A 21,757-nucleotide genomic window follows, 5' to 3' on the forward strand; every position below is an offset into this window, starting at 1 on the left:
TATATATACATATATATATGTATGTATATATATAAAATATATATATATAAAATTTTGTTTGTCTAGTTGCATTTCTTACTGATATATTTCATTTTTAAATAAACTTATTTGGCACAAAATATTGTATAATTCATTCGTAGATAGCATGAAAATGCTCAATTCTGAAATGCATTAGTTTATACTTGCCTATAATACTATAAAAATAACTTTTACATAAGAATGGACCAATACTTTTCGCGAGTTAATGAATTATTTATATAAAGCACTTCAACAAATAACTAAAAAATCCTGTTTATATAAATCTTTGTACAATCTTTATAACAAAGCTTTGATTATTTCTGTATGATATACTTTTACTAGATACTTTTAAACTTATTTTTGCACATAAGTATTAATATTTTAATTTTACATATATATAGTATGCATTATTTTATCTATTTTGTTTGTTTTATGATAATTATAAATATTTTACACGAAATAACAAAACAAAAAAAAAATAAACAGATTATACTAATGTAATTTAATTGTATGTTGAAAGAACAGAAATTTTATTAAACATTAATAATATAATAAGAGAGAATACAGTCAAGTGAAAGGCCTATCAGATTTTATATTCATTGTGTAAAATATTAAACATAATTTTTTTTTCTCATATTAATATTAATTTTATCTCATACTAACTCTCTATAAAATAATATAAACGAACTTTCATTTGACTGCTCTATATAAATACAGTAGAACTTCATTTATCAAAAGCGTCCGATCTATATAATAATTTGATGATTAGGACAATATTATGATTAGTAACATATATTTATTCTTCTAAGATTGACTTAGTATTGAAATCGTAATATTAAAATATTACATGATAAGAAGAATTTAGTTTGAATAGAAATGTGCAACTGGATTGCATGTTTTAAACAGAATTCAGAATTAAAATGTAATATGAATTAGACAATGGAGATAAATGGAGATTTATTGTAGTTACAAAATTCACATATATATTTTAATCTTCATCCAGAGCTATATATAAAATAATAGCTCATAATATATATATATATATATATATATAAGAAATATGTTATATATTATATAATAATATATAAGCATAATATATATATATATAATATATGCATATACGTACATATATATTTTTTTAATAGTTCGTTTCTTATTGTTGCTTTACATCGAATGTCATCACGAGACATTTATCATACATGTTTTATTATTAACATGTTTTTTAAAGTCCTATTGAAAGCATTGTTTCAGTAACAATGTAACTTAAGACCCAGTATAAATGTTACGTTATAGCTTGTTAAAGACAATGTGTGTAGATGTAATTAATAGTTTTAAGACTCTAAGTTTAATGAATATAGAATTGAAATATCAGGAAGAGCATTTTTAAAATTATTAAATTAAAAATGTTTGTGCGTGAGTGTGTGTGAGTGCGGGTGTATACACACACGCGCGAACACGCATTCATACACGTAAGCAACAATGAGTGAGAGTTATATTTTTCTTCTTGTTTCCTGTCAATTGTGCGCACGTACAGAGTTATGTTGTTTTAATTCATATTTGTAAATATTCTAGTTCTCTAAACATAACACTAAAGATTCTTGTAGTTCTAGATTAAATATCTGTACATAAGTAGATTCGACTTTTATTTACCCTGATACAAATATTACCCACATGAATATATATATATATTATTATTATTAAGTTATAATATTATATTTTTTATTTATTGATATTGTGGAAAAATCTCACATATATAAGGTAACGAAACGTAACAAGGTATAACTCTCCAAAAAGGTGTAACGTGTGAATTAGATGAAGATATAAGAATAGCGACGCATCCTCTTGAATTAGAAGGTTCTCTTGTGCCCCATGCACGGTATTCGAAACACAACAAAGGTTCACCTGTAGTATTAATGAAACCAAAATTAATCTTTTGTAATTGAATTCTTAACGGTCAAAAGACCACACATAATGTTCATCACGGTTACACAGTTATGCTATAAAAAATGAAAGGCCCCTTTGTTTTCTAAATGTAGTCAATATTTTTTCATTTTGTAGGAGTTTGACCGTTAAGGATTAATATCATTTGTGTCACCTTAGAATCTCATAAAATAATAATATATAAAAAATAAATAAATTACAACCGAACGAATTTTTCCAAATTTTTTCGTCATCATTGTTACTCAGACCAACGTATCTTGGAATCTTATGCGAAAGATACTTGGCCAAGCCATTCATACGTTCTTCGCTTATCACATGCGCAAGTGATCCGTTCAATTTCTGGCAAAACATTTGAGCTTGAGTATAATTTAAATTGTTATCCGATAATATAAATAATCCTGCTTCGGGTACGCAAACTATTGTACCTCCCCCTAAAAAATATCAATTTTTATTCATTTTTCTTTTTCGTTATAAGAAATAAATTAATTTTTATTTAGTTTCGTGTTAATTACCAGAATTGATGTAATTAGGATACATGCTGTAATATCGATAATTCTTGTCCCTTATCAGTGACGAAGAGTTATATATTTCTGGACACTGTAAAGCCTGACACAGATTTCTCTTCGAAGCTTCATTTCTCAAATGATTTCTAATGGTACTTCCTTTATTAATTAAAAAAGGAAAAACACTTTTTACTAAAACGAAGTGATTAAAAAAATGTTTTATATATAATACTATTTTTTTTTTTTTTTTTTTTTTTTTATTCACTCACCATTTAAATTAATGTTTAGGCCGAAGTTGAACGCCAATGCTTTCCTCGATGCAGCAAATTTTTTGCACTCGTACAAATTATGAACTATTTTTCTTGAAATAATCGTTTCATCCGAACGTGCTCCGATACGATTTAATTTATACGATGGTAATTTTCGAAGATTAATAGCACAACAACGATCACAATGACTCGAATCCAACAAAAAATTTGTTATTAATAAGACAGAAAACGTAATGAAATAATTCATATTTATGTTAATAAATTATAACTCTGCAAGAATTTGAAAAGAATGTCTGATAATATCACAATGTAATATCATGTAGATAATATTAAATTTCATGTGATCAAAAAAGGAAATAGATGTCACACGAATATCCGGATAGAGTTGATACACTAATAATGCAACACAATTGAAATTAAAATTACTGAAAGATCGTACTTGTAGTAGTAACAACGTACATATAAATTCATGTACGCTACATACTGACCAAAGGATTAGATAATAGATGAATCATTCATCTAATCGATAATCAATAAAGTAAACTAGACTTCAGAAATAATTCCAATATACAATTTATTACACATTCATAGTATCGATCGATATATGAAAAGCTGTAATAGTATAATATTGCTCAAGTATATTGTTGTATTGTTAAATGAAATCATAATATTAACTCTTTCCTATTGTAATAATTGTAGGCATGGATATTCCGTTATTCGCTCTCGCAGTGGTAGACGTAAAATCAATTTCGAAAACCCTAATTTTAGGGAGTAAAGTCTGAGAGATTCATATTTTGTTTATATTTCATAAACACAACGTATAAGAAAGTTGCATAGGATTCATTGCCTAAAGTAAAAATACCGAATGTTTTCGGGGATTTTTACCAGAAAAAATGAAATAAAAATTTGCCGTACTTATTCAGAATAATTTTTCTTTTTTAGGATAGGATCTTAGTTAGTACAATGTAAACGGTATTATCACACACTTCGTATATTGCTTAACATCTCTATCTAAAAATTGAAATCTCTTTTGGATGCGATAGTCAATTAGGCTATGCTTGAGAAAAGCTCACAGGGTTGCGTGCTTTGCCAAAACATTAAGCCAACAAACGATCGAGCACTGTACAAACTTCCTTGAATATTTCCTCGACGCTTCTTTCGGCGTTAATCTGGAAACATTTGATCAAATCAGATATAATATAATTTAATTATATATTAATTGTTATTCGATTATTATTAACAAAATTATTAACACTTTATATGCGCATGACGAAATATTCCGTTCTTACTTAATCCGTGCGATTTTTGGAGTTAGAATAATTTCCGAGGCGTAAAAGGAATTTTGTTAAATACAACTTTAAATATATTACGTATGACTTCTAGTGGTGTCAAGTGTACTTTGTGAAATCGTTAAAAATAACACGCGACGTACTTGAAAAATATTCTCCATACATATAAAATGTTAACGAAAATTAAAGCATACCCTGACAATTTTGTCCTTGTAATATTCTACAATTTTGCCATTCTTTTCATTAAACGTCTCGATTCTTTTCTTGATGGTCTCAACGTTATCGTCAGCTCTTTGAGACACTGCGGCACGGCCAAGAAGCCTTTTGCTCATTGTCTCGTTAGATACATCAAAAAATAGGATGAGATCAACTGAACAAACCTATTTAACGATCATTTCAAATTATATCAATTTACAACAAAGGAAAAGAAATTAATATCTTACATTTTTTTTAAAAAGAATCCCTTGTTCCAATTCACGAGGATATCCATCGATAAGGAAACCTGTTTTCGTAGTACCTTCCTTACGTGCTTTTTCCATCTTTTCCTTTATAAGATCCAACACGATGTCCTACTGAAAAAACAGATCGTTCTCTCTATGATATTTTCATTGTAAATCGGATCCTTTCTAGAAATTTGTCATTGAACATAAATATCGAATATCTTTTACCGTTGGTACTAACAAGCCCTTGGTCATTAATTCTTGAAGCGAAGCTCCTCTAGAACTACCGCTTGTTACTTCATCTCGCAAAAGATCACCACTACTCAAATGTAAAAATCCATATTTTTTGATTATAAGATCGCATTGCGTTCCCTTTCCACAACCAGGACCACCAATCACCCATATCGTCTTCATATTTTTTGACGAAATATACTCTGTCAAACTTAATTTCGATAAGCTTCTTGTTTTTTGTATTTGTATTTTGCAAATATTTTTAGTGCATTTATTTAATCCTTTCTCGACCTACAAGTTTACGTTCTTATTTAATTGATAAATCATTTTGAACGAGAGGATTTTCTCTCTATCGATAGAAAAGATATGAAAACTGATTTATTCATTTTCATATCGTCATTTGTTTCATGATACATAATAAATTATTCATTAAAAAGCTAAAAGGTTAATTTTAAATGCTCGTCTCACATTTATGTTTAATGCTCGTTTAAAAAAAAATTTTACACAAGGTCCACTATTTATGGAAAAACCGGCACCCATTTTGTATTATATTCTCGGTTCTTTTCCCTTATTTTTTTCTTTCTTTTTTTTTTTTTTTTCTATTATAAATATAAATTCTAATATTAAAACATCGACGACTTTAAAGTCTTTTTTCCACATGACATATATTTTTAAAGAGCAACACTGTACTTGACCTACTTCAAACGAGACTTGCCTATAGCGATGTCCTCGCCACCAGATTTTTTTCAATATCAAAATGTTATCTGATAACTACGTTTTAATCAATTCTAATCAATCAATTTTAATCAATTTTAAAATATTTCTTTACTATAAAATAATATATATAATTATTATATTTAATAGATCAAATATAACTTAACATGAAATATCGATGTCGTGTTTATTCTATATAATAATATTAAATAAAAAAATAATATATATATATATATATATATATACACTAATAATCGATTTTAATATAAATGATTACAAAAATGATCAAAAATTCGTACGGTTGTTCATTCTACAAAATAATGAAGTATAATAAACGAGATGACATTATATGATATATAATTTAATATGATAATTTGTATATAAATATGATTTTAATTATAATAATAAATAAGCGATAAACGAATGAAAAAAAAGGTCCACCTTGCAGAGTTAGAGTACTCACTATTCACACGACAGCACGTCGCGAGTTCCGTAGCCTACTGCCGACAAGAATAGTTCAGTAGAGCTTTCGCGTGAAAATTTCGAATATATCGATTTACCATTGGCTCGTGAATGATAAGTGGGGATAAAATTTTGCGCATTCGCACTGACTCAAAGGTCACGTATTACATACAGTCAGATTCAGGAAGGGAACCGATTTAGTTTCACTATCATAGGTTTTAAACAATTAATCAAACAGACACAATCAAATTGTTAATTAAAAGTTAAAAAAAAAAAGTAATATATTCCTTATCGTGTAGTTTGCTATCGTTTAGACCGTCATACGAATTTTTATTGTATATTTACTATTATTTATTTATTTCTATTAATAGCAAAAAATATCAAAGAAGTGATACTTCCCGCGTGAATGAACGAGTTATTTTTAGTTATGTTAATTACATAACTGATATATCAATGGATTATTTATTGTTATCAATGTTACATCGTAATAAAATATTTGTTACCTTATAATTATCATGATCAAATGTCAGAAGTAATAAATGGTCATATAAAGATAAATTCAATAGGAGAAGATAGGAATAGACGAAGAACTTGCGTAAAAACACGATTTAACAATAGTTTTTCCTTTCGTAATAAAATAGTTAAAAGAAATAAAATGATGGTGAAGCGAATAATACACTGAAACGAAAAAAAAAAAAAAAGTAGAAAGATATCAACGTAATCGATGAGAAACGCTCACGTTCTTCTCCGACGACTTTCAATGGAAACGCTGAAGGATGTATTAAATAAAAATCTGTAAATTTATATATGTACATATCCATATATACGCGCGCGCAGTGTCGCTTTACTACTTAGCAGCGATTAAAAATAAATGTGTAGGTGGAGCTTGATCCCGGGTAATATCGCGTAACGATATATATCCTTAGAAATTTTATCTTACCACACTTACTAGATTTGCATGTGTTCATTAAAAAAATCTTCTGTTTCCTATCTTCATTCTGGATATAAGAAATTTCCAAATTTTAGAGTAATATCGTTAAATGTTTTTCTTATTTCTTTTACCTATCTATTTAAAAAAAAAAAAAAAGGAAGTAATATAGTATTACATACACATATACAAATTTGTAATATATTAAAATATATATAATTTGTTCTTTATTTGCTTTATCACTATTATGTATATGATATGTTGTATGTATGTATCGTAACAACGCGTTATTAACCTAAAAACAAATACATCAATACTATTATTTTTTAATATACATATTTAACAATTGTTTAACAATATATGTTTTTTGATTTTTTTCAACTTACTTGTTGTATATTTTTTATTGATTAATTTAATTATAACTAAATTAACAAAATTAAAAAGTTTTATAGCAAAGAAATTCATTTACTTGGTCTCGCTTTTGCGTTGTCACATAAAAATTCTTAATCTTTCATACATTATATTAAGCTTTTAATTTCCACATGCATTATAATTAGGTTTAATGATACATGTACATCATTTTTATTCTAATATTTAATTTATTATTTTTATCTTGTAAAATATAAAATAAATTCGTACCATAATATGAAAGGCGGGAACGCAATACAGTGACGTTTTAGTAAAGGTTAGTTCTCTCTCTCTCTCTTTCATGTGCGTGCACCTTATTGCAATTGCTTGTTGCTGATTGGTAAATTATTCTACGTAGATTATGGTATATTTTGCAATTTTTTTTTTTATTTAAAAAATGATAACAGTAATATATTATATATATTAAATACTATATATTTTTTATATTTAATTACATATAATTGAAGATAACGAATCTGTCGATAATGAAGACAAAAACAAATTTTTACTCCTCCACAGAAGTTCATAAACCTTATTAATGTATAGTTCATGACAATTTATTCCGAACTTAAGATTCTGATTTTTTGCTGAAAAGCACATTGGGTGAATTTAAAGAAAAACTTTCATACAAGAATTTTGGAAGATGGTAGGTTTTCTTAATGCAAAATATTATTATATATAACTATACACTTGTTTTGCATTAGTTATATATTTTTTATGTAAAACAATGTACTCAAATATTTCTTGACTTTTCTATTCTAGCCATACATTATATTTCATATTATTCCTTCAAATTAATTAATTTATTTATTTATATTCTAAGTCAATAAAATTTGTATGTTCATATTTTTTTATTAAATCATATACATATATATACACAAAAACTTTGTGACACTTTATTAGAGATTATATTCTTCTAACCTTATAAGGAAATTAATTTTGACTCACGCCCACTTAACATTACCGGTAAACGAAGTATTTATCTTTTCAGGATATAAAGACAATATATATACATGCGCAATTACTTAAATAAAAATTCATACTTTGTTTTCCCTTGTTAAATGTTTTATAAATAATAAGTGAATACCTATAAATTTTTAATTCAGTTGTTTTAAATAGTATGTTAAAATAAAGTGTATAATTGATAAAGAATATTTAATAGTTTGTGAACCATTGAAAAAAATTATATAAAAAAGCAAAAGAACAAAAATTAAAAAGATGGGAAGATATATGAGAGTACTATTTATTTTTGTTATTAATAAAATATTTTTTATTAATGTCATGTTGTATGTCAATTAATTTTTATTTCCAGCAACCTCAAATAATTTTGTTGAAAGAAGGTACAGATGCATCTCAAGGAAAACAACAAGTAATATCAAATATAAATGCATGTCAAGTGGTTGTAGATGCTGTGAGGACCACGTTGGGTCCTCGTGGTATGGATAAGCTTATTGTAGATCAAAATTCTAAAAGCACTATTTCTAATGATGGTGCTACTATATTAAAGCTATTAGAAATTGTACATCCTGCTGCTAAAACCTTGGTAGATATTGCGAAGTCTCAAGATGCAGAGGTAAATTTCGTTATATTACAAAATTTTTATGATATTATCTCTCTATAATGGTATAGAGCAAAAGTATAAAAATGAAATACTGTTGTTCTTTATTTAGAGAAAATTGAACGGAGGATGTATAGACTAGTGATTTCTTGTAGTTACTTGAAATTGCTTCAATAATATCCGACATATAAATGAAAATAATTATAGAAACAAAATTTAATGATTCAAAATATATTATTTTATACAGGTTGGTGATGGTACAACCAGTGTTGTTTTATTAGCAGGAGAGTTTCTAAAACAAATGAAACCATTTATTGAAGAGGGTGTTCATCCACGTATCATAATTAAAGCTTTGCGTCGTGCACTACAACTTGCAGTTGAGAAAATCAATGCATTAAGTATTAAAATGAATAAGGATGACCTTAAAAATCAAGAAAACCTCTTGAAAGAATGTGCAGCTACTTCTATGAGTTCAAAATTAATTCATCAACAAAAGAAATATTTTAGTGAACTAGTTGTCAAAGCTGTTATGATGTTAGATGATTTATTGCCTTTAAATATGATTGGTTTTAAAAAGGTATTATATTTGTTTCTACTGATAATACATGTGCATGCAAAATATATATTGGCTCATTCAAAACTTGCAATTATTTATTTAATATATAGGTATCTGGTGGAGCTTTAGAGGATTCAGAGTTAATTGAAGGTGTTGCATTTAAAAAAACTTTTTCATATGCTGGATTTGAAATGCAACCTAAGAACTATTCTAATTGCAAAATTGCTCTATTAAACATTGAATTAGAACTTAAAGCAGAGAGAGATAATGCCGAAGTTCGTGTAGATAATGTTGCAGAATATCAGAAAATTGTTGATGCAGAATGGAAAATTTTATATGATAAACTTGAAAAGATTTGGCAAATTGGAGCGAATATAGTATTATCTAAATTACCGATTGGAGATGTAGCGACACAATATTTCGCTGATAGAGATATGTTTTGCGCTGGTAGAGTTCCAGATGAAGATTTAAAAAGGATAATGAAAGCATGTGGTGGAAGTATTTTGACTACTATACATGATATCAAGGAATTAGATCTTGGAGATTGTGGCCTCTTTGAAGAAAAGCAAATTGGCGGTGAAAGGTAATGATTTTTTTTAAATCTATTCTGATACTAAAAGTTATAATATTTTTGTTTCCAGATTTAATGTACTGCGTAAGTGTCGTCACGCGAAAACTTGTACATTTATTTTACGTGGTGGAGCAGAACAATTTTTAGAAGAAACAGAAAGATCACTTCACGATGCAATTATGGTAGTAAGACGTATGGTGAAAAACGATGCCATTGTTGCTGGTGGTGGAAGCATCGAAATGGAACTATCGAAAACTTTGCGCGATTATTCCCGTACAATTGCAGGGAAAGAACAGTTACTAATTGGTGCTTTGGCAAGAGCTCTTGAAATTATACCTAGGTATAGATTTTATATAAATTACTTTTTACTTGCAAAAACTATTAGAAAATCTAATCATTTTATTTATTTATTTATTTTTTTTTTTACTGTAGGCAATTATGTGACAACGCTGGTTTCGATGCAACAAATATTCTAAATAAGTTGCGACAGAAACATCATAAAGGCCTGTATTGGTATGGTGTTGATATAAATTCTGAAGACATAGCTGATAATATGGAAGCTTGTGTTTGGGAACCTGCAGTAGTTAAAATTAATGCTTTAACTGCAGCAACCGAAGCTGCCTGTTTAATTCTGTCTGTAGACGAGACAATAAAAAATCCAAGAAGCTCTAATGATTCTGAAGGTCGTGGAATGGGAAGACCAATGTAATATATCATTACATTGGAGAAGAAAACTAAGAAGAATAAACAAAGAATTTTAATCTTCGTGTACTACAGTAAATAGTCTGTCGTACTTATTAATATTGAAAGTTTAACAACTATATGCTATTAATTTTACAAATTAAGATTTGATTTGTATATGATATTTTTCAGTTACAGCATACAATAAATACATGAGCGATATTACTTAAATGAACAATCCTACTATCCGAATTCAAAATCAATCGGAATCTTTCTTAAAATTGTCTTTACATTAATTTTTTAATATGAAAAAATTTAATGATCTTAATGAAATGGATAACTAGTTATAAAATAGTATTATATGCTTATATAATTCAATGCCTTAACTTAAACGCTGTATTCAAATATAGTAATCACATGCATTAAATTTATATCGTTTTCATATATATATCATTATGAAGTTCGTCTTTTGTAATATTTAATACGTATTAAGTAATAAATACTTAAATAAAACAAAAATTTCTAGTCAAATCTTTTTTACGAGATTATTATTTTAATAAGAGTAAATTAAGATCTACCTACTCGTATGTGTGCGGACGCGCATGTGTGTAGATGTTAATTAATTTCGTAGTTCTTAAATTTACCGCCTAAATTTGGACCAATCGGTAGAAATCGTTACTGCGCACGTACTTACATTTCCCTGTCTAACATCATAGGTGGAGTAGTGCGAGCAACAACTACTGACAGATATCAGCTGTTCCAGTAAATAAGGAACCGCATTTAGGAATGGATGTGGTTGAAAATATTATAGAAAATGGAACAAATAGCGTCGAAAGTCTCGACGAAGAAACAAATACAAATGGAGATTCAACACAAATATCAGAAGGTGATGAGAATTGGTATTATATGCCAGATTCTATACTTCTCAGTATTTTTCAATACCTAACACCAAGAGAACTAGTAACAGCAGGAGAAGTATGTAGATCATGGAACAAAGTATCGCAAGATGAATTTCTTTGGAGAGATTTATTCTATCAAACTTATAAAATAGATTCAGATATTGGTATTATGCCAGGTCAGTTGTGTTATATATTTGTGTAATAATTTTAATATTAAAATAACTTTTATCCATATATTATCATACACGATAAAAAGATCTGGTGATGAAAATATATTTCACCTGTGACAAGTTCACTTATAACTGTAAATATACGTTTTAGGAAAAACTTCCTGGTTTGAAGAATTTAAACGTTTAGCATATCATACTCCTTTAATAGAAACTGAAGTTCTCAATCATCATTCACATCAAGTATTGCATGTTAGTTTTTCGCACAATGGCAAAATGTTTGCAACATGTTCAAAAGATGGATACATTCTTGTATGTTCATTTTACTTGTCTTTCATAAAATTAATTTATACTCGTAGAATTATAATAATTTTTATATTTTTTTTTATCTATATATCAATCCGAATGATTAATAGGTATGGAAAAGTCAACACCCAGTTAATATTATATATCTTAATGACATGAAAACGTTTAGTTGGAAATATACTCAGTTTTCACAGTTTAATTCTACTGATACTTTGCTTCTTGTCTCTGGTGTACATTTTGGTACACCACATAGTACATCAGGAGAAATAGCTGTCTTCAGAGTAGCACGTAAGTTTAAAAGTTTAAACAGAGGTATTAAAAAAGAAAAAAATCTATATGATTCAATCATGAAAAATTTACTGTACTTATGCATCTATTTTTTTATTGTTTCTTTCATTATAGCTGGCTTTCAACTTCAATGTAGAGTAGCAAATAAGCCATATGACATATTTGGTACTTGGTATAGTGAACATTACCTTTTAAGTGGAAATTTACATTGGCTAGCACATCTGGTTAGTACTAGTGTACTCTGGCTAAATAAGGCTAATCAGGAATCAGCAAGTGAACATGTGCCCATCATGACACAATTGTTTAGGTATGTAAATTATAATGTAGTTTTTTTATTAATACTAATTATTGTTAAAAAATTAAGAAAATTTTGAAATACACAACTCATAGGTTTTATAATGGAAATGCTTCTTCAATAAGAGCAATTATGATTGCAAATTGCTTAGCTCCTGCAATTGATTCTGAAAGTTCACAAGATCAACCTTCATCATCAAATATCAAAGAAGATAATGTTCAAAATCACGTAGCAACATCTTCAACTAATAATTCACCACAGGAAGAACCAGTTGTACTTCATCATGTCTCATCTAGATTACAGTAAGACTATTTATTGCATAATTGATATATTTGATAATTCCATAAAGATACATAAAAGTTAATCACATTACAAAATAATATAAAATTATTTCAATAGATACAGTACAATAGAAGGACGTTTTATGAATTGGATAAAACTTGGTGATGGTTTTGAATATGCTAGTCCCATACAATACAATAAGGAATATAGACAAGTTGAAAAAGAGAAAACAGTACACGAAACTGATAGTGAAAGTGATAGTGAAAATGAGAATGAAAATGAAAATGAAAATGAAAACGAAAATGAAAATGAAAATGAAAACGAAAATGAAAATGAAAATGAAAATCATCAGTGGAATGAAGAGAACGAATCTGCAGGTATATAATGAACTTAAAATCCTACAGAATATATATATATATACATATATACTAATTTTATGAGCAATTATTTTCTTATTTTTATTGCTAATAGAATCATCAACAGCAGAAGAGTGTGATTCTGATGAATTATCTAATAATCCAGAGAAATTTCTAATTTTTACAACTGGATCAAAAACATATACACCTCATCAAGTTGGTTTTAAAAGGATCAAATTAGTTACCTTTCCAAGAAGATTAGATCCAGGACCATCACTTCGTGAAAGATTAGCGCAACGAGAAAGAGAACGAGAAAGACAAAACTCAGGAACTTTGTATACTAATTGGTTGGATTATGAAGCAGTGGCTGATAGATTTGACAAAGTAGATCACTTAATTGATTTACATGGTCATATTATAGGAATGGGTCTTTCTCCAGATCACAGGTATTTTTGATTTCACTTTTTATATATATGGTAACAAAAATGACTAATTTTATGAAATCTTATGCATTGCATAAGTGAAAAAAATATAGATACAACAATAATATTTTTACAGATATTTATATGTCAATACAAGGCCTTGGCCAAGAGGATATGTTATTACTAATCCATTACAACCTCCACCTATAGCTCAAGAAATAGATATTCACGTAATTGATTTAGTAACATTGAAACAAGTTGGTACAATGTTAAGGGCACATAAAGCATATACTCCAAATAATGAATGTTTCTTTATATTTCTGGATGTATGCAACGAATATGTGGCAAGGTGAATAGGATTTTAACAGTTCTTAAATTTTTTGTTTCAAATCAATAATTCGTATTTGAATATAATTCTTAATATGACATTTTTTTTCTTAGTGGTGCTGAAGATAAACATGGCTATCTTTGGGATAGACATTATGGAGTTTGTTTAACCAAATTCCCTCATTCTGATGTTGTCAATTCTGTAGCTTTCAATCCTAAAGATCCCGAGATGTTAGTTACAACTAGCGATGATTATACAGTCAAGATATGGCGCAGTCGAGCCATGGTAAAATCCTTAGGTTTAAACGAACATTCTTTTAATCGAGGAATGGAAGTAAGAAAAAAGAGCAGTTATCATAAACCCGGTTGTAATGTTGACTGACTAAAGACTATTAAATTTCCTATTTAAAAGCTTCTAATTAAAGAATCATCTCTCAGCCTTGTATATCTACTGGATCATAACAATTATGCCTGCGACATTCACCTTAACACAAACATGATTGAGCACATTTATGCATAGTATGAATGCAGTTGTGAGATTATTATATATATGTGTGTATGGGTGTGTGTACGTGTGTGTATAATTTTGAGTGTGATACAACTGTATAGTTCTACAAAATCAGCACTTTTACTATATGTTCAGTGTTCCTGTTAATATCTTCCTTTAAATTACTTTTTTATGTTTCTACTGTCCATCTATTCCTTGTTGTGTAATAACCAAATGAAACAACATGATTAGCTGTTATTTTTTCTGCTCAATTAGGATATAAATAAATGTATTGGCACGTCCGTGTCTTCTCAAAATATATTCAAATTTCTATATAGAGAATGATATAAATAACTATTGTGAAAGTTTGTTAAAGTACAACTTCATCAAATATATCATCAGTGATATTTACTTTTTCGTTATCAAGTAAAGATTTTTAATGTTATTTTGAAAATATTTATAAGTATTCTAAGAAGCAATATAACTACTAAGCTACTGATGTATTATATGATATATACTCGTACATACAAAAATATTTAATTTCTTTAATATTATAATAACAAATATCAAACTCTTTTGATAGTTTATTAAATGCGATAATTATTAAAATTTAGGAAACTTTGATTATTTTTATACGTGACATGTTTGATTTTTCTTTTTAATTTGCGAATTTCTATGTATATATTATAACTATTATTTCTCATTAAATGAACATACATTATGATAGGATTAAAATACAAAGAATAAGGAGAAAGTTATCATTCTATATTGAAGACAATAAATTTGATTGTAAAATTACGGGAATTTCTGTTAAATGACATAAAAAATATACTTATATATAATACTTTTTCAGATTAATGTAGGAAGATGTATTTCAGAATACAGTGTGCTTAAAAAATATAATGTAACATATAATAAGAATATAGTCTTAAGCATGTCACGTACCTGTCATCAAAATATATCTAAGTGCAACATCATAAGTGATTAACAACAGAAGCAATATATAATGTTACTATTATAATCATCCTGCAACATATATCATATCATGTAATAAGATAAATATAAAAAATCTTATTTCTTTATATTGATCCGAAATTTATTAACATTTTTTCAATAAAATATAATTTTGGATAACATGTCTATAAATTCTTAAATGCACTATTCATCAAAAAATTTAGTTTTTTATTACTAAATAAAATTAAAATTCTATAAAACTTCAGACCATTAGTATCAATTTTGATTAAAATAAATATAAAATTGTGAATCTAGTATTTATAGTAACTAAGTCAAGATAATTGGAGATACATGAATAATAATCAAATTGTTATATAAGAACACTGTCAAAACATATTTAAAAAAACTCAAATTGATTAAATATTATTGAATGATCTATTCTCTTTTGGAATTCAAAGAATTTTGAATTTTTATAAAATACTAAAAAACTGAATGATGAAAGATGTAACATACTGATGTATCACAAATCAATATTTTCTCTCTCTTTGAAAAAGCAGATATAAAATGAACATTTCATATTTCATAAAATATCAACATAATGCCACAGTTTTTATTTGCAGCTTTCTTTATAACATCTGTGCATGATACTGTGTACTTTGCATTATAATAAGACTTTAATTTATGTTATTTATAATGGTTGGTGTTTGCAGTGCCTGTAAAATTAAGCTCATTAAATTACATATTTTTTCAAATATATATATATATATATATATACATACATGAAAATGCACCACTTAAATATCATGATGTAATACAAAATAAAAAAGCTAATTAACTAACCTGGGGTGCTTATACTTTCCTCAGATGAACCTACGTAACATTGATGTGGAAGACAGATCATGGACACCCTAGTCTCAGTGGGAAATAGTTATTGGGAGAAAAATGAGAATATATATATTTATATTAATCTTGCTTCTATTAATTCTAAAACAAATGGAAAAGTGCGCTTAGTTGAATATTTGCTCACATAAAACTATTTAATAAAGTAATTTACCATAGTGGATTCATTTTATGTTGAGATGGTTCTGCATTATTTGGTAAAGCCTTTTCATGAACATCTTTATGACCATGGCAATGTTCACATTCATCATCACTATCATCAGAACTACTTTCACCAAAATTTTTTGGTTTTTTATAAATACAACAACCTAAAAATAGTATCAAACTTTACATATAATTCACTTTTGATAATAATAGTCTCATTTGAATAAGCATACATTTTGATTTCTTTTTATTCATATGTTCATTGTCTACAGTTCCCTGAGTCCACTGAACTTTTTTGTTTGACCGTGGTTTCCTAAGACGTAAGCGTACAGTTGGAACATCCTAAAAAATATAAATCTATTATGTTTATCAAAAAAGAATATTATTAAAAATATATGCATTGAACATTGAAGAAAATAATAAAAAAGTTTGATACAAATAAGTTTTATTATATAATACAATACAATGTTTTATGGTAAAATTATTATGTAAATAAAATAAAATATATAATTACTATAAAACAATAGATATATAATCATTATTTATATTTAATATGATAATATTTTAATTTGATCATTGTATAATTTTCTGGGATATTAAATTTTGTATTTCATTATCAGGATATTTTAATAAATCTCTTAAAATTTCAATTGTATGTTCCCCTAACATTGGAGGTGGAAGTCTAACAGTATTATTAGCATAACTATATGTTACTGGTGGTCCAACAACCCTAATTTTTCCTATATTAGAATGTTCCATTTCTTTAACCAATCCTATGTGTTTTACATGATTGTCCTCAAAGACCTACAAAATAATGTAATACACATAGAAACCTATTATAAAATAAATATATTTCTTCTACAATGTTTTCCAATATTTCTTGAGATGTGTAACTTCTGAACTTCCTAAAAAAATTTACCTGTCCTATGGTATTAACAGGTCCATATGGAAATGTGGATCCCTCAAATATTGTCATCCATTCTTTATTTGTTTTCTTTTTAAATTCACTTCTAAGTATATTCAATAATTCTTTTCTATTTTGCACTCTATTAACATTATTCTTAAATTTATTACTATTACCTAATTCTATTAATTGCATCTTTTGAATTAACTCAGTAAATTGAAAATCACTTCCTGCACCAACTGTTAAGTATCCATCCTTTGTTGGAAAAGCTTCATAAGGCACAATACTTTCGTGTTCAGAACCCCACCTTGTAGCCTCTTGACCAGCATTCAAATAATTTGACCCGATATTTATTAAGCTAGCAATTTGAGTAGATAAAAGATTACACTGAATCCACTGTCCTTCCTTAGTTTTTAATCTTTGAAGCAATGCTGCCATGATAGCACCATGTGCATAAAGACCTGTAGCCATATCAGTCATAGCTACACCTACTTTGCACGGAGGTCCATCTTTAAAGCCTGTGATATGTAGAAGACCACCTATAGAACTAGCAATGACATCATAACCTGGTCTATTAGCATAAGGACCTGCAGAGCCATAACCAGTCAAGGAACAATATATAAGATGAGGTGCTATCTTTTTTATATCTGTATATCCTAAACCCATTTTCATTAATTTTCCTGGAATATAATTTTCTACAAGTACGTCAGACTTTTTAGCCAACTCATAGATAATATTTCTTCCTTTTTTTAAATCTATGCATATACTCTTCTTATTTCTATTAACGCTCACAAAATAAGTAGATTCTTGGGTTCCATTGAAAAATGGTGGTCCCCATTTACGTGCTTCATCACCGCTACCAGGCTTCTCAATTTTTATAACTTCTGCTCCAAGATCCCCGAGGATCATAGTGCAATAAGGACCAGCCACTATACGCGTAAGATCCAAAATCCGAATCCCAGATAACGGAGAACTATCGTTCTCTGGCATAGTACAGAAACTCTTAAATTTATTGATATTGTATACAAATGGTAAAAATCTTGCTTTTACAGTGGAGTATAACATAGTAGAACCAAATGGTACGCACATATTTGTTCTATTTACGTATATAATTCAAAATAATGGAAAACAATACTAGATGTAATATTTACCGCCGTAAATATAAACAATAGCACTCATATAAAAATTCAAAAATTTACCGACAAACATAGATCTTTATCAATCAAAATTCAATCGATCTCTTAATAGTATAAAAACTTTCGATTTTGATTCTTTACAGAATAACAAGTAACCGGTACTATCAGTAAAATGACGTATAAGCTAACAATACGAACCTGTGATCCAGAATCGGTGATATCCCCCTCCAATACCGTCTCCGTTTGCGATGCTGATTGTTCAGGCAACGTTGTTCTTTCCATATCAACTGATTACTCTTCAAAATGTAGAATGGGATGTAAGCGATATAAACGCACTAAGTTATTTATTATCGTATGTTTATCCTTAATAAAATATATATAAGAACGACGCCATATTTAAATTATAAGCTACTACACTCGTATGATACGTAACGAATTAAGTATATATTCGTGTGTATTTTAACTTCTAATTACAAATCTAAACGAAATAACAAGAAAATCGAGGAATCAATTCTAATATATAAAATTCGATAAGTTTCTTCGAAAGTAAGAGAGATTAATGTATATGTCTATTTGTAATGTTTCTTTTTGAGGCAATAATCTGAGGACACTTCAGATGGCGCATCCTGTCTGTAATATTAACTTTCGACGCCGTGTATATGTATAGGACACATATACAAAGTCTTTACAAACATTGTTATTGAAATCAAATCTTATATTCTATGTACAGATCAGTAGTGATTAGTCGTACACAATCGTATTGTTACATTCTCTTGCGCGATACCTTTGATATTCGTTTCGCGTATTATTCCTTAATATTATGTATTATGATAACGACGTTGGGAGATCTCAAAAAATGTCGTGCGTAATTGTAAAAGCTTCGTCAGGTGATAAAAAATATGGAATTATTTTAAAATACTCTTTTAAAATAGTTTTTCATGGAAGTGCACATTAACCTAATATGTTATGTCTATACGGGTTCGTATAAATAAGAGAAGATCTAATACTTCCTTTTATTTATAGATTTATATTGGAATCAATATCGACTAACTAGAGTTTTTTATTATTAATGTGATAAAGTTTATTTGTCTCTCCCATTGGTATGGAGGTAAGTTTCTATGGATTTAATCAAATACATCCCACACATCTCCCTAAGACTAAAAAATATTATTTATTTTGATGATCATAAAATCGTTGGTTAATCTTGATTACGAATTACAGCCAGATGCTAAAGTTCCTTTGCCATTAGAACCTATAAAATCAAATCAGGTAGAAGATAGAAGATTATGGGTGGGCAATCTAGATCTAAGGATTAATGAGTAAGTATTTGCATGATTATATATTTCATGGTTTTTATTTCTTCAAATGAGTCATTTATTTTCTCAATGTGTTAATATATTAATCAATAAAAAAATTAAATCATATTGAGCAATGACGCATTTGTAGTTTATAAAACTATCTGAAAAACTAACTGTTTATTTGTCAACTGGTACCAACTCCTGAAACTCGTCCAAAAACATGGAACAATCGAAAAGTTCGACCTGCTATTTCATCGGTCAGGTCCACAAGCTGGTCAACCAAGGGGATATGCATTTGTTACTTATAAAACAATAGAAGATGCTGAAGCAGCAAAAGATGCTTTACATAATCTAAAAGTAGGTGCTAAAAATATAGTAGTAAGATGGGCTCATAGCGTCACAGAGGTTAGTAAAATGTCACAGAGGATGCAAATATAATTTTATATTTTAATAAAAATGATATTTTTTATACTAATTTATTTTTAGCCTGACATAGAAAAACCAAAGCCAAAAATAGACATACCTGCCTTAGCAGGTGCAAAGAAAGAAGATAAAAAAATAAGGTAGGTTTTTCATTTTTATTATTATTTCTAATATAGATATTAATTTTAATATAATCCTTGTAGTCGTGAGACTGCTATCCAGGCAATAGAAGCAAAACTCAAATTAATGAAAGAATCAGAAGAAGAATTTGAATTGAATAAACCTTTGGATGGATCTCCTATCATACATCTATATCAGAGAACAGAAAATCAAAAACCGTCCACATCTACACGCCATCATAACCGGGGAAATCATCACCACAATAATAAGCCATATAATCGTTATAAACCAAGAAGATAACTCGAGTTGTCTATCCTCATTTTTCATAAACATTTTGAATGATAATTTGGAGAGAAATACAGTATGGAATCCTTTTCGCGTCATTAATATCATTGATATTTATATCATTTATATTTATAAAAGCATAGTATTATAAAATTGCTGATTCTTCTCTTGCGTGTGTATGTGTGCGTGCGTAAATGATTCCTATATGGTGCAGCAAATGTAAAGCACCAAAAATGTAACTATTTTAATTCATAATATGATAATGCTATGCTTGATATGTATGTACATGATGTACATGTATTTTCATAATATATTGTATCAACATCTTTTGATAATAAACAAAAACATGTAATGAACTTTAAGAAAGAATTTTAAGATTATTGTGTTGAAATAATAAAACCTATCATTTATTTAGATATATCATTACACTTATATTTCATATCTACATTTCTTTTTCTTTAAGAGCAGTTTTTCCACGCATATGATAAGGGAGAGGTATTACACCAGGACATGGTACTTGTCCAGGAATTTCACATATGCAACTTTTTTTACAACCAACACCAAAGTTAGCAGGATTATCTTTTTTTTCTTTGGCTACTTCTTCTTCGATTAAAAGTTGTTCTGACTTACCAATCACTTTAATAAGATGTTGAAGAATACTTTCTTTTGGTTGACTATCTACATCTATTAACATTGTTTCTCCATTTTCTATTAAAGTATAATTATATAACAATATATTACTTTTGACAATATTTATAACCATAATATACTTAACACTGATATTAATACCATATTACAATATTATTATATAGTTTAAATAATTTATAATATTACATACCATAATAACATTTTATAAAGGGAGATGGTGTTTTATTTTTAAATGTAATAATTTGTACATCTGGATTTTTGTATTGTATTTGTGGTAAATACCAAAATACGAAATCTCTAAAGTATAAAATCAGTTTAAAAATATAATATTTTTAAGAACGATACTATGCTAACAAATATCTAACCTAAATTTTACCTGGTTCCTGAATGATGTTGCCCGCTAGTATTATAATTAATAGATAATATTTGTATTTTATCCTTTAGAACTAATTTTCCTGCTTGTAAATATTTAAGCGTTCTTCGTATAGGTTCTTTACCTATCATAAACGGCATTTTGATCAAATTTAGTTAATTTTCTTACGTGTTA

The 21,757-nt window shown here is 27.8% G+C and overlaps 8 protein-coding genes across 11 annotated transcripts; 3 read left to right on the top strand and 5 right to left on the bottom strand.

Annotated features, from left to right (window-relative positions):
• Positions 1-1,111: 1,111 nt before the first annotated feature.
• On the bottom strand, positions 1,112-3,133 carry LOC122628730 (C-type lectin domain family 4 member E). The gene is made up of 4 exons (XM_043811294.1): positions 2,732-3,133; positions 2,472-2,621; positions 2,163-2,390; positions 1,112-1,920 (listed from the first exon to the last, which is right to left on the bottom strand). The coding sequence occupies exons 1-4, from the start codon at positions 2,976-2,978 to the stop codon at positions 1,742-1,744; spliced, it is 804 nt and encodes a 267-aa protein (XP_043667229.1). The 5' UTR covers positions 2,979-3,133; the 3' UTR covers positions 1,112-1,741.
• Positions 3,134-3,286: 153 nt separating this feature from the next.
• On the bottom strand, positions 3,287-6,578 carry LOC122628732 (adenylate kinase isoenzyme 1). 3 transcript variants are annotated; one of them, XM_043811296.1, is made up of 5 exons: positions 6,371-6,578; positions 4,689-4,982; positions 4,464-4,589; positions 4,215-4,400; positions 3,287-3,900 (listed from the first exon to the last, which is right to left on the bottom strand). In XM_043811296.1, the coding sequence occupies exons 2-5, from the start codon at positions 4,872-4,874 to the stop codon at positions 3,829-3,831; spliced, it is 570 nt and encodes a 189-aa protein (XP_043667231.1). In that variant the 5' UTR covers positions 4,875-4,982; positions 6,371-6,578; the 3' UTR covers positions 3,287-3,828. The 3 variants fall into 3 exon arrangements, with proteins under 3 accessions (XP_043667231.1, XP_043667233.1, XP_043667234.1); XM_043811298.1 differs by lacking the exon at positions 6,371-6,578 and adding an exon at positions 5,869-6,065; XM_043811299.1 differs by lacking the exon at positions 6,371-6,578 and adding an exon at positions 5,847-6,065.
• A 1,118-nt stretch (positions 6,579-7,696) lies between these two features.
• Positions 7,697-11,088, top strand: LOC122628727 (T-complex protein 1 subunit eta). Its single transcript, XM_043811290.1, has 6 exons — positions 7,697-7,849; positions 8,516-8,776; positions 9,009-9,338; positions 9,428-9,900; positions 9,959-10,228; positions 10,321-11,088. Exons 1-6 carry the CDS (start codon positions 7,847-7,849, stop codon positions 10,595-10,597), a joined length of 1,614 nt encoding a protein of 537 aa, XP_043667225.1. The 5' UTR covers positions 7,697-7,846; the 3' UTR covers positions 10,598-11,088.
• A 207-nt stretch (positions 11,089-11,295) lies between these two features.
• On the top strand, positions 11,296-16,424 carry LOC122628726 (F-box/WD repeat-containing protein 5). 2 transcript variants are annotated; one of them, XM_043811287.1, is made up of 10 exons: positions 11,296-11,644; positions 11,790-11,947; positions 12,052-12,229; positions 12,344-12,536; positions 12,620-12,826; positions 12,924-13,183; positions 13,278-13,608; positions 13,721-13,933; positions 14,026-14,245; positions 16,217-16,424. In XM_043811287.1, the coding sequence occupies exons 1-10, from the start codon at positions 11,356-11,358 to the stop codon at positions 16,262-16,264; spliced, it is 2,097 nt and encodes a 698-aa protein (XP_043667222.1). In that variant the 5' UTR covers positions 11,296-11,355; the 3' UTR covers positions 16,265-16,424. The 2 variants fall into 2 exon arrangements, with proteins under 2 accessions (XP_043667222.1, XP_043667223.1); XM_043811288.1 differs by having other exon boundaries at positions 14,026-14,197.
• Positions 15,244-18,772, bottom strand: LOC122628734 (protein phosphatase 1 regulatory subunit INH3). The gene is made up of 5 exons (XM_043811301.1): positions 18,635-18,772; positions 16,630-16,738; positions 16,407-16,560; positions 16,193-16,336; positions 15,244-16,065 (listed from the first exon to the last, which is right to left on the bottom strand). Coding segments are annotated over exons 1-4 (348 nt in total). The 5' UTR covers positions 18,719-18,772; the 3' UTR covers positions 15,244-16,065; positions 16,193-16,335.
• On the bottom strand, positions 16,934-18,493 carry LOC122628728 (succinate--hydroxymethylglutarate CoA-transferase). The gene is made up of 2 exons (XM_043811291.1): positions 17,316-18,493; positions 16,934-17,200 (listed from the first exon to the last, which is right to left on the bottom strand). Exons 1-2 carry the CDS (start codon positions 18,387-18,389, stop codon positions 16,970-16,972), a joined length of 1,305 nt encoding a protein of 434 aa, XP_043667226.1. The 5' UTR covers positions 18,390-18,493; the 3' UTR covers positions 16,934-16,969.
• Positions 18,773-19,150: 378 nt separating the features above from the next.
• LOC122628731 (probable RNA-binding protein 18) lies at positions 19,151-20,918 on the top strand. The gene is made up of 6 exons (XM_043811295.1): positions 19,151-19,323; positions 19,460-19,544; positions 19,658-19,755; positions 19,926-20,139; positions 20,221-20,297; positions 20,361-20,918. The coding sequence occupies exons 2-6, from the start codon at positions 19,539-19,541 to the stop codon at positions 20,575-20,577; spliced, it is 612 nt and encodes a 203-aa protein (XP_043667230.1). The 5' UTR covers positions 19,151-19,323; positions 19,460-19,538; the 3' UTR covers positions 20,578-20,918.
• A 29-nt stretch (positions 20,919-20,947) lies between these two features.
• On the bottom strand, positions 20,948-21,737 carry LOC122628733 (probable 28S ribosomal protein S25, mitochondrial). Its single transcript, XM_043811300.1, has 3 exons — positions 21,587-21,737; positions 21,401-21,507; positions 20,948-21,270 (listed from the first exon to the last, which is right to left on the bottom strand). Exons 1-3 carry the CDS (start codon positions 21,721-21,723, stop codon positions 21,005-21,007), a joined length of 510 nt encoding a protein of 169 aa, XP_043667235.1. The 5' UTR covers positions 21,724-21,737; the 3' UTR covers positions 20,948-21,004.
• Between the last annotated feature and the right edge of the window lie 20 nt (positions 21,738-21,757).

This window comes from Vespula pensylvanica, chromosome 4, assembly GCF_014466175.1.
Source record: "Vespula pensylvanica isolate Volc-1 chromosome 4, ASM1446617v1, whole genome shotgun sequence".
NCBI lineage: Eukaryota > Metazoa > Arthropoda > Insecta > Hymenoptera > Vespidae > Vespula > Vespula pensylvanica.